General features: G+C 45.1%; 1 protein-coding gene across 7 annotated transcripts in view; it reads right to left on the bottom strand.

The window, feature by feature from the left end:
* The window catches only part of TENM3 (teneurin transmembrane protein 3), a 320,768-nt gene that overhangs the window by 21,353 nt on the left and 287,127 nt on the right, over window positions 1–12,288 (bottom strand). For all 7 annotated transcript variants that reach the window (XM_081221018.1, XM_081221019.1, XM_081221020.1 and 4 more), the window contains one exon: window positions 462–637. In XM_081221018.1, the coding sequence (XP_081077144.1) occupies window positions 462–637 (176 nt within the window). The remainder of the gene's footprint in view (window positions 1–461; window positions 638–12,288) is intronic.

The following is a 12,288-nucleotide window of genomic DNA, read 5'->3' as shown; positions in this document are numbered from 1 at the left end:
TAAATGGGAAAGAAAAAAACCATAATTTCTAGGTTAACAGATTGTTTTAGATATTATGTGATTTTATATATGTATATATTACTAAATAAACATTACATGTAGACATTAGACTATCTCATCGATATCTCTAGGGGTTTATATTTCCACCTTCTCTTTCCTGGTTCAACTTATAAAATGGGGGTTGCCACATTCTACCTGGGTGCCAGTGGTATTTTATTTTTTAAAGATTTTTTTTTTGGTGTGGACTATTTTTAAAGTCTTTATTGGACTTGTTACAATATTGCTTCTGTTTTATGTTTTGGTTTTTTGGCCCCAAGGCACGTGGGATCTTAGCTCCCTGACCAGGGATCGAACCCGCACCCCCTACATTGGAAGGTGAAGTCTTAACCCCTGGACCACCAGGGAAGCCCCACCAGTAGTATTTTAAACTGGGCCACTAAAAGCTCTGCTTTCGTGTTTACCTTGAACCATGGTGTAGAATGAGTCGACGGAGGACAGATTCGAAGTGATGCTGACGTCTTCTTCTCGGCTGGATGACTCGACGTCCACTGTGATGGCCTTGTCCATGTCTCCATGGAGGTTTGTGACCACTCCGGTTGGAAACGTCACATTTGTCAGACGACCTTCACTGTCATAGCTGAATAAAAGAGGCATGAACTCGGCATTAAATAGGAAACTGCAGGTTCTTCTTACTTATGAGAGAGTCTGCAGCAACAGTAGCTGCACACACTTGGAAGAATATTTGTCTTTGTGCACGAGCTGTGCAGTGAGGACTTCAAACACGCTTTGAAGTGATCGGAGGCCTGGTTAACACAGAAAAGCCTCGCCGGCGAGGGCAGGAGTAAACAGAGCGGCTCGTCTCCGCAGCACGTGATCCTGTGAAGTGTGACCAAGTGCCTCCTGCACGTCTAATTTGCCGTTTCAAAGGGAACATGTTTGCTGATATTAAATTTCTTAGTATTCCTCCATATTTTCTATAAAGTCGATTTAATTCACTGTTATATCCTTTTTGAAAGTTTTACTAACCTATGCCCTCTATGGCAGTGCAATATGGAAATATATATATATAATTTTGTAAAGCAGTATATGCACATGCATGTATGTATCTGCATATGTAAAGATATTCCTTTGGTATCCTGAGACATCTTCAACAAATTAATATGATAAGGTCTTTTCTAAAGACTTTATTTCTCAGTGATTGACATAATGGTAAATTGGGACTTAATATTGGCGGGGTGGAGATAATCTACCTTGTCTACATTGATGTTGTAGGAATGGGTGATATCTTGAATGATGATTTATCATGTTTACTGAAATGAGATGTAATATTTCCTGACATTTAATGACTGCTTTTTTATGATACCCTCACTTTTTTTTTAGCACTTTATTAGCATAAGAGGCACCTATAATTTAAGTGTTAGGATATATTTTAGAAAGCTATCTTATTATCATAAACATGCATTACAGATACAACATTTTACTAAAAAAAACTTGGTTTTGGGGGTGACTTTTCTATTGGTGGCAGCACCAGAGAAAATTTCACAAATGACAAAGTGGTTTGAAGAAAGGGCAAGAAGTGTAAATTCTGGAGGAAACACCAGAGACTTCCTTGGGACAAAAAATATACTTAAGATTGGATTTCATATTAAGACTACGGCTGCTTCATTAATAAAAGGTCTAAGTGAGATGGAGACCTGAACCATGCCCGACTTAAAATAAGCCCAGATGCAGAACTAGGAAAGAAAGAATCTTATTAGTGAGACAGAAGTTACCAGAGGAGGGAAAACAGTGAAGAGGATCCTAATAATGGGCGTAAACACGGGGCGAGAAGGGAATAAGGGGTAGAAAAAAGGACTGAAATGATACTGTGGAATAAAAGGAGAGAGGGCTCCTAGACTGTAAGAATTAGCTCTGAAAAATGTGGTTATAGGAATTCGAAGCAGAATCTAGAGGGCCAATGTCACGGTGGAGCTAGGAAGGCAGAAAGGAGGAAGGAGACGGATGTCTGTTCAGGGCCCGTTACTTCAGTGGGGACAGTATCACTCAAATCGTGGGTCTGCCTGACTCGATCTGACAACTCGCCTTGCTGCTTCGCCAGCGGCAGAGACGGGCACTCAGGAGAAAGAGGCGGGCAACGGATGGAGAAAGAGAGAGAGAGAGAGAGAGAGAGAGAGAGAGAGAGAGAGAGAGAGAAAATGCGCCGTTGAGTATAATCATTGTTTGGACCCATAAAAGGCAGAGCTGAAGTGAAAGAGCAGAGCCTCCCCTCCAGCGACCCAAATGCCCCAAGCAGATTAAGGCAGCAGTGAAGGAAACCCAAACTGCTTTTCTGAAGAAATTATTACTCTGAAACAAACAAGCATAGGTTTATTTATGCAGCAAAGCAGAGTTACAGAATTACTGACCAAACCAGCTTAAAGTGCAATCTTAACCTGGACATAATTCTTGCAGCGCTTTTCAGGTCTCATAGGATACGATGAAAAATAAGCTATTGTGTTTTAAAGAAATGAACACCCTAAGATAAGTAAGTACTAGGGATGCAATGTACAACGTGATAAATAGAATTAACACTGCTGTCGGTTATACATGAAAGTTGTAAAAAGAGAAAATCCCAAGCGTTCTCATCACAAGCAAAACATGTGTATTTTCTAGTTCTTTGATGTTGTATCTATAGGAGATGATGGACGTTCACTAAACTTATTGTGATAATCGTTTCCTGACGTATGAAGTCCCATCACTGTGCTGGACACCTTAAACGTACACACTGCTGTCTGTCCATTATATCTCAGTAACACTGGAAGACAAAAAAGAAGCTATAGAAAAACTGAAAAAATAAATTAACATCCTTTGGAATGCTCCTACGTAAAAGGCAGTGAGTACTGCATTATGCCCCCACCCCCTTCCCCTTTTACGGATGGAAAAATGAAAATAAGATGCGGTCAGGTGATTTGATCTGGCTGTCTTTGCATCTCACGATGGGGCCGTAACTGGAACTTTCATGCACTGGACCCAGGTCCCTTAGCCCTTCTGTAAATCACAGGGCTTGGCTTGGAGTGGAGAACGGCAGCTTTCCACAGGTGGCGCCACCTGCCAGCTCGCTGCTGATTCGTTCTTGCTGCTGTCGCTCACCTGCCAGCTCTCTGCTGATTCGTTCTTGCTGCTGTCGCTCACCTGCCCTGTATCGACCCCTTTGCTGGTTTATGTTTTCCAGCTCCATTCACTCTAAAGCAGGCCTGTCACCTTTCTCCTGCAGAAAGCATTCCTCCAACCTTTGCCTCTGCTCTTTCACTGGCCTACCCCACGTTCCCTGTCCTGCTGGGCAGGCATTTCCTATCACAGGATGCTGAGTGCATGGCCACAGAGCATCGGATGCGGCACATTCAGACGCTAACCTATTAGCCTTTGGTTCTTTGGAAAATAAAAATACGAGTAGCCTTTGTAGGCAGTGCAGTTAGAATGACAGAGGGTTAAGCTGGCATCTTAGTGGCCCAGTTTCACAGTTCAGCCCTGGAAGTCCTCAATTTGTGCCTTCGGACGAGTGGCTGCATCTACGTTAAGGCACTAATAGGGCTGAAGGGCTCGCATAGGGCCGGCCAGGAAAGCTGCTGTTTCGGAAGGGCCCGCAGAGCATCTACCCCGCCAGTCACCTACCGGTTTCTGAATAAGCTTTGTGGGCCAGTTACAGTGCGAGGGGATTGGGGGTGCACAGAGCATCAGAAGTCTGGTGGTCCAGAGTCCCCCCACCCCCTGAGGGCAGGTGACGGAGCGATCGTGCTGGAGCAGAGAAGGGCCACGTCACGGTGGGGACCTAAGCTGGGCCTTGAAGCAGACGCGGGTTTATACAGGTGAGGAAGGCAGGCGCAGGACACATTCCAGCCAGGAAGGCAGCCAGGGAGCGGGTGTGGAGGACTGAGGACGGACGGGCTGTGAGGTCAGGCAGCAGAAGAGCCCGCTGCAGCGGAGGGTCCACGCGGGGTCCCGAGATGGTAGAGAGGGAGGCTCATCACTGGGGACCGCGACGAAGGTTTCAAAGGGAAGCAAGGCTTTAATTCGGCTTAAAGGAGCCCAGGGGCGAGGCGACAGGTCAAGCAGGGAATCCTTCCCAGACTTGCCGGTTTCACAAACCAGAACAAAAAATGAAATCGGGGCCCAACAGAGGGTTTTTAAATAAAAACTTCTCACCTGTAACTAGCATCATTTCATAAAGAAAGGCCATTTACCCATATGCCACAGAGAGAAAGGACCTAACTTCAGGGTGAAAGCTCTTGACAAGGCTCAGTAAAGCTTTATGAACATGTTCTCCCCATCATTATTTATTTTTTTCATTTCACTGTGGATCTGTGAAAACTTCTGCACAGATTCGCACCTATGACAACAGAAATGCAACAAGATGGGTGGCAGCCATTAGAATCGCCAGGGGCCGCCGGATAAGGGAGGGAGAGAGAACAAGGGGCCAGGATGCCTTTCAGACATGGCAGGCGATCCCTTCTTTAGCAAAAGCAGAAAAACAACGCAGCAGCCGATGCTCGCCTGTCCTCTGAAAAGCTTTGATCCCGGAAGCTAACAGGGGCCTTCCCATCAAACACACGCCTCTGGACATAACTCTGCTTCCGTGCAGCTTCGTGGCTCTACGGAATGTTGCTTGGCCTCGCTGGTGAACCAGGCCTGCCCAGCTTGTAGATCTGAGACATGGTTTTCTTTTATGAGCTTCTTGAATTTACAGTGCGATGGGCTCCAGGGAATCTGACTAGAACATCAACTTGATGCCCCCCTTTCCACGCATCTGGTCGCAGCCTCACGGCTCCAAATTCATCACACAGAACGTTCTTCTTTGCTCCTGGTTGACCCCTCTTGACAAAGGCCCCTCGCTGGAGAAGACAAATCCCTCAGGCTCTCCACGGCCTTTGGGATGCTCTTCACTGACGTTTCTCTATTTGTTCGTCTTAATTTTTTTTTTTTTTTTTTTTTTTTTTGCGGTACGCGGGCCTCTCACTGTCGTGGCCTCTCCCGTTGCGGAGCACAGGCTCCGGACGCGCAGGCCCAGTGGCCATGGCTCACGGGCCCAGCCGCTCCGCGACATGTGGGATCCTCCCGGGCCGGGGCACGAACCCGTGTCCCCTGCATCGGCAGGCGGACTCTCAACCACTGCGCCACCAGGGAAGCCCATATTTTTAAATCTCTTTTTACGTTTCCTAAACAGCGGGATTATCGACAAATGCCTGGGAAAGCCAGAGCCTCAGACCTTCTCAGTTGAAGGCGCTGATTCCGTTCTGACATGAAATTTTCTCTCTCGCTCCCCTTTACAGACAGAAGCTCCCAGCTCTTCACTCTTCCTTCACAATGTCTCTCACGTACCTTCCCACTCCCACAGCCACCCTAGATTTCAAAAGCTGGTCTTGTTGCCTCTCCCCATACTCACGGCTACCAAACCCATCTTCCGAAACCCGCCCCGAGTACAACACTTCTCTGCTTAAACATCTTCTAGTGGTTCCTCAACGGAGAGAAACACTGACTGAGACTGTCACCAACCAAGGTCAATAGACTACTGATACCGCAAATGTACTCAGGTGGAAACAAAGTTCTTGAAAACTTTTTTTTTTTGCAAGTGTTCTAAAACATCAGAACAAAACTAATTTATTATAGTTCTGTCTTCATTATACACCACACGTTGGTGAGTTAAACACAACAAAATCATTTTCTTTTCTTTTAAAAGTGTCTACTAAAGATAAAAAGAATAAGGTAACAATTAACATGTAGTTTGTTGCATTAAAAAATCTGATATACTGGGCTTCCCTGGTGGCGCAGTGGTTGAGAGTCCGCCTGCCGATGCAGGGGACACGGGTTCGTGCCCCGGTCCGGGAGGACCCCACATGTGGCGGAGCGGCTGGGCCCGTGAGCCATAGCCGCTGAGCCTGCGCATCCGGAGCCTGTGCTCCACAACGGGAGAGGGCACAACAGTGAGAGGCCCGCGCACTGCAAAAAAAAAAAAAAAAAATCTGATATACTTATTTCTGTTGTCTGTTAGCTTGTTCTAAGCCTTTTAACTCTTACCCAAAAAAAAGTCGTTGTTCAAAAGCAAACATTCAGTTGATACATTACAGTAGAGTCAACTAACATCATTCAACAAAGGTAACAAGTTATCTTTAAAACTCAACAGGATTATCTGTTGTCTTCAGTGCTTCCCCATAACATGGCTTCTTCTTCTTCTTCTTTTTTTTTTTTTGGCCTCCCTGCGCGCCATGTGGGATCTTAGTTCCCCGACCAGGGATTGAACCTGAGCCCCCTGCAGTGGAAGCGCTGAGTCTTAACCACTGGACTGCCAGGGAAGTCCCATGGCTTCTTTAATCAAATGTTTCGTTTCTAAAATTACCTTCTGTTTTTGAGAAAAATCTGTGTCAATTAGAGCAGGGCTTTAAAGAAGAAAGCAAACCAGCGAAGACAGGCAGTCATCGCCCTGAGAGGGGCAGCTTTTTTGAGTGGGCTGCCCTGTCCCCCTTGGCTTGTGATTCAGCCTGACTCTGAACTGGTCTCAAAGGTGACACAAATGTATGTATTTACTCCTAAAATGTTGGCAATGCCCCTCTCCCAGACCTTTATTCTCTTCACCTGTAGAGGAATGGACACCAGCCAGCTAAACGCATGTGTCACCTTTGACTGGTTTCTCTAGTCCAAATCAGCCTGTCTTGAGAAGCTGAGACATCAGGAGGTGTTGGTCTGGATGGGTGCCAGTCATGGCTGGCTCCTCCGTGTCTTCCCCAGGGCCATCCAGAATAAGCTGCTTAGTGGGGCTACATCTGTATGCTTTTAGACTTGAGTCCCTGTAAGGATTCCCAGGAAAGACGTAATCAACCTGTCTTTCCCCCACTGTCCCCCTGACACAGAGGGAGAATCTTTTCTCCCATCTATCAGAGTTCCTTTAATCCAATGTCCTTTCATTGTTTAACAGCCTCTGCAAAACCAAAAAAAAAAAAAAAAAACCCAAACAAAATCCCCCCACCCCCAGTTTTGCCATCTGTATGGCAATACTTTTCTCACAATGCTAACCCGTAATCACTTCTTATCTGTCATGTGGTAAAAGCAGAACAAAATCACCAACCTCATCATAACAAAAACATTTGCACAAATCGTTCCTGGATCTGCATTCCTGATGAAAGACGTGGGCAAACAACAAAACCAGAACCTGACTTAAACTTCTCGTGGTGGACTGATCTGGAATCCTAATAGCAATAATGTGATTTGTAACACTCGTATCAAAAGAATTTACATTTAAGTATTCTGGGAACGAAACTGAGGTTTGTATATTTTAACAGTGATATCACAGGCAAATCATAATTTCTTTGAATTCAGGAGCAATGCTGTCAGTTAGAAATCCTCAAAAAATCAGGTTCTGAAGAGAAAATGCAAAATGCTTCCATCATCAAGGGACGTAGAGCAATCAACCAACTCTTAAATCACTGGTTCATCTGGTACCTAGTTGTCTGCTACCTACACATTACCAAAAATAACGGGGAAGATGCAAAATAAGGAAGACAAAAGAAGGTATTATTTTACATGATGTTTGCCTCCAGTGCTAAAAGGATCCTGATGAGAAAGGGTGGAACTGCAAGGGTGGGAGTGGAAGGAGGAGTTAACACATTTAAATTTCTTTGCTGCTGTTGCATTTTATTCAGAGGTCTTGCGATGGGGCAAAATTCTGGCCACTGCTTTGCTTCATAAACCCAGAAAGGGCAGTGGCCTACAGTCAAGCCACTATCCTCTGTTTTGCAACACCCAGATAACATGAGTTCAGAAGACCACAGACAAAGGCAGATCTTTTCTTTCTCACCTCTGGTCCCGCCCTTACTTTGAACATTGAGCCTAGTGACAGATGGTCATGGATATGACATTTTTCAATATTTTCGATATTTTTCAAAGAGCAAATTCAAGAAAAGTGGCCCAATGCCTCTTTCCTACTGTGGTCATCACCATATCAGGGTGATAATGACCAGCTCTGAGATTCACAGGCCTTGAGACAAAGGCATCAGAGTCAGGACATTCCGGAATTAGTTCCCTTTGTGCTTTGAAAGATTGTGGGTGAGCCGTCATTAAGAGAGGATCTTATTTAAACCACTTAGAAAATGTTTATTGACTAAGGAAGGTTGAAACGAGTGGGACACATCTTATTTGTTTAGATAACAGGTCTTGCCCAGGTCTTGAAATGTAGACTTGCTGGATAGGGGATGTCAGGGACATTTTTGTCCCAAAGAATCTGTCAGACAGAACTGTGCATGCCCTCTTCCTCCCTGATTGATTCCATGGGGCCCGGGGGCGCTCAGAGGACAAAGCCATCCTTCTCCTGGGCTTTCCTCTTTGTATTCTGGCCACTCACTGAGACCCACCCAGGAAATGGCTGTGCAGTGAGTGAGGACAAGCTGGATCTGAAAGACTTATGGTAAAGCTGGAAAGGTTACAATAAAAGTAGGAAGCCCACTGGGAAAGAGAAATTGTATTATTGTAAACTGCTATGACTACCACCAGCAGAATAGATACTAGGTTTGGCTGAAACGCCACATGCCTAACTATTTTAGCAAAAGAAATTTGGTAACTTCTTAAATGTTGTTTCTTTTGGAATAAGCCTTGACGGGGACCTAGGAAAAGCTGGGGAGAAATGGCAGAATCACAAATTTGTTTAGAGCAGGCAAGAATTTTTAATTACTAAGAAGCCTTTCATTTCGCAGGTGAGGGCACAGAATTTTAGAGAGGTGCCGCGACTTGCCCAGAGTCACACAGATAGGAGTAAGTGACAAAGTCAGGCTGGAACCCAGGTTCTTAGTTTCCAAACCGAATGCCTTTTTCCAATCAGCTTATGCTGCTTCTCAGAAAAGAGAACAAATAGAGATCAGAGGGAAAGAGGCATCAAGGAACTAATGAGATGTCACTGATTTGGAACTAAGGAAGGATTGGGGAGGAAAAACAATGGACGTAGTGGGTAGCCTGGGAATCTAAGATGAAATAACATGTAGACTAAAATGCTGACTACTCACAAGCTTTATGAGAGAAAGTGAGCATCGTGGAAAGTGTGAGGACGGAGGGGAAGCAGAGGGGTGGTCAGACGAGGAACACGAGGGAGAGAAGAGGGGACAAATACAGAAGGGGAGGTAACACGCAAGGCGAGACCCAGATCTGGGGGCATCAGTCATCGGGGGGACAGCATCCAGTAGCAGAAAAGGCGACCTTGAAGTGTGACCACTCGTACTGTCTCTGTTGTTGAGCCATAGGAAACCCTAGTCTGTAAATTCATATATTCACACTTCCCCCCCAGCTAGATTTCATTCACACTCAGGGCTCAGCCCTTTCCACGGCCCCCACGCCCACGTCTCTAGAACTGACTTGCCCTGAGTTCTCACTGGCTGTTTCCGAACGCATGCTGGGCTGGACTACGGTGCCCACGAAGACGTAATTTCCAAATCAGAGCTCATCTGTTTCTACCAACCTGCATCCTCCCTGTCTTTCCTACCCGCTTGGTCACTAGGTCAGCGGATTCTCTTTTCCCTCCCCTCTTGCATTCAGTCACCGTGTTATATTTCATTTCCTAATGACTAACCACCTCTTTCTCTGTAATTTCAGTGCCCGTCTGTGGGTCAGGCCTTCACCTCCCAACTAGACTTACTGTCTCCCAACTCCTCTCTCCCCCTGTCCTCAGGCTCCTACTTTTCTGCTTCAATCCATCCTTATATTCTTCCCAGATGGACCATGTTGCCTTCCTGGTAATCTCCTTCATGGGAGTCCTGTCCACTCAGGATCACCAGGTGGTCAGGTGAAGCCCTGCTTGATCAAAACTGTGATCTCCGTTCTCTCTCTTTTTCCTACTCTCACACTCGCTCTGCGCTCTGGTCACTCTGAGCTGCACATTCTTTCTAAACCTACCACACTCTGCCTCCCAAGGAAACGCTCTCCTCTGGCCTGGAGCGCCTCGGCTTGCCCACCCTGCTTCGTACCTTTAGGGGTCTCACTGTAAGAACCTCAGATTAGATATGGAATCTAAAAAACAAATGGTTCTGAAGAACCTAGGGGCAGGACAGGAATAAAGACGCAGACGTAGAGAATGGACTTGAGGACACGGGGAGGGGGAAGGGTAAGCTGGGACGAAGTGAGAGAGTGGCATGGACATATATACACTACCAAACGTAAAATAGCTAGCTAGTGGGAAGCAGCTGCATAGCACAGGGAGATCAGCTCGGTGCTTTGTGACCACCTGGAGGGGTGGGATAGGGAGGGTGGGAGGGAGGGAGATGCAAGAGGGAAGAGATATGGGGACATGTGTATATGTATAACTGATTCACTTTGTTATACAGCAGAAACTAACACACCATTGTAAAAAATTATACTGTAATAAAGATGCTAAAAAAAAAAAAAAAAGAACCACAGATTGAAGTTTGGGATGAAGTGAGGTCTAGGAAATCTGTTTTGAAGTGTGTGTGTGTTTAAGAGACAGGGCAGTGGGGATGGATGGGAGGGATGCTCTGAGGTTTCCCCAGTCATCTTATCTCCTTCCTAGGTCATCTCCCCCAACCCTGGGATGGAGTCCAGAAGAGAACAGAGTCCATATTAGCTCTGCTTTGACACCTCAAGATATTCTGAAGCCAGGATCCTGGAACACAGGCAAGGGGCTTCTTCTGGGAGTCTAGGAGTTAGGGTAGCCTGGAGGGAGGGATGCTGAGGTTGCTTTTATTTTGATATCATAGGAATCAGTCAGATGCCAGACAGTCTCTGGAAAATACCCAACTGGCCATCTTCAGTTCTGTGATTATAAAATAATAAAGTTCCCTTTCACGGCTTGTCACCGTGTAGATTTCTTGCCCTGTTATCAGACAACCCTTTAAAATGGCTGCTGTATATGCCTTGGTCTTAGAGTACGTAAATCATCTGATAATCACTGTGTAGGGGAAGTTGCTGACACACCAGGAGATGATGCCATCAGATTATCTAACTTAGACAGCTATGCGATTAGGTTAAGGAAGGAATCGATACTTTTGGAAGTGGCGCGTACTCGGTTTTGAACCACTATGGAGCAACTGAGCACATCTAGAACATTAACTGCCTGATGGAACTGAAACAGTTAATGTAGCCTGCAACTGTCGGCGCACTGCCAATTGTACTGAGAAACCGAGACATTTTATATTATATGTACACTGCGATGTGCAGAGAAAATCTGACTAATCTGTTTTTCTGTTTTCTGGAATTTTCTCAAAAAATCTGAAAAACACACAATTTCCCCATTTCCCTTTCCGCTTTGAAACCTGGACAGAACTAATTTTTCCTTAAAACTAGATTGCAGAAGAAAATTGGATTAAATCAAACATTAGTAAAAGCATTGCCTTAGTAGCGTTCAGGTTAGTGTTTGAAATGTACAAAAATGTACAATTATTCAATTGGCCACACACTTTTTTTTTACTGATGTCCCTGGGACCACACATTCTGGTTACAAACTTAAAGCAAAATTATTAAACAATTAAACAAAACAGCAAAAATGGAAATCAACCACAGCATTTCCCCATGAATTTAAGTGAATCTGCTGCTAAAATCTCTTAAAATCATCCTTAATGCAGCAAATGTTTTCTTCCACGAGGAACGAAAGAGAATAAGGAAAATAAAGGAGAGGAATTGGGCACCAGTTTTAGAAATGTATTTGTAAAACGGGTTGCTTTGTTTTTAATGCAGTTTGGGGCAGAAATAGCAATGAAACGTGGTTTCAGCGTTTGAATTTTTAGGGTTGGATGTCAGATGCCTACCAAAGGAAAGGTTATCTTCTCAGTTTTGTCCCATGGAAGATGCCTCTGTAATTTTTCTAACATCATGAGCTATTACAGTCACACACACACATCAGGAGAACACAGCCTGGCACAGATGTCCGGCTATTTAGACATGATTCAGTGTCAAGGGGACCGGACGCATCTTTCCCGACCAGGAATAACCATCACTGAGTTCTCCTAGGTTACCTGCGCTTTCTGCTCACTGTTCTGGATCTGAAGCCCAGTTACGCCTTACGCTGCCTCTCTCTCCTCCTCTGAGATCCCCTTTTCCATCTTCTCCCAGACGATCGGAACTGATGTCAGTGGCAGCTGTGGATCTGTCGTGGGCTCGGGGTTACGTTCATTATAAAGAAATGGTTAAGAAGCTCATTCTGAAATTGCTCAGCTTGAATGAGGGACAATAAAGCACCCAAATGAGAAGCTGGAGACCCATTTACACCTACATAAATGTGTAAGAGCTGAAACTCATTTATTTGCTCCGTGAATCTGAATAGAG

Source organism: Mesoplodon bidens (genome assembly GCF_964165515.1).
Source record: "Mesoplodon bidens genome assembly, chromosome: 20".
Classification (NCBI taxonomy): Eukaryota; Metazoa; Chordata; class Mammalia; order Artiodactyla; family Ziphiidae; genus Mesoplodon; species Mesoplodon bidens.
Note: the sequence above shows the minus strand (reverse complement) of the source record. Positions and strands in the feature narration are given on the sequence as shown.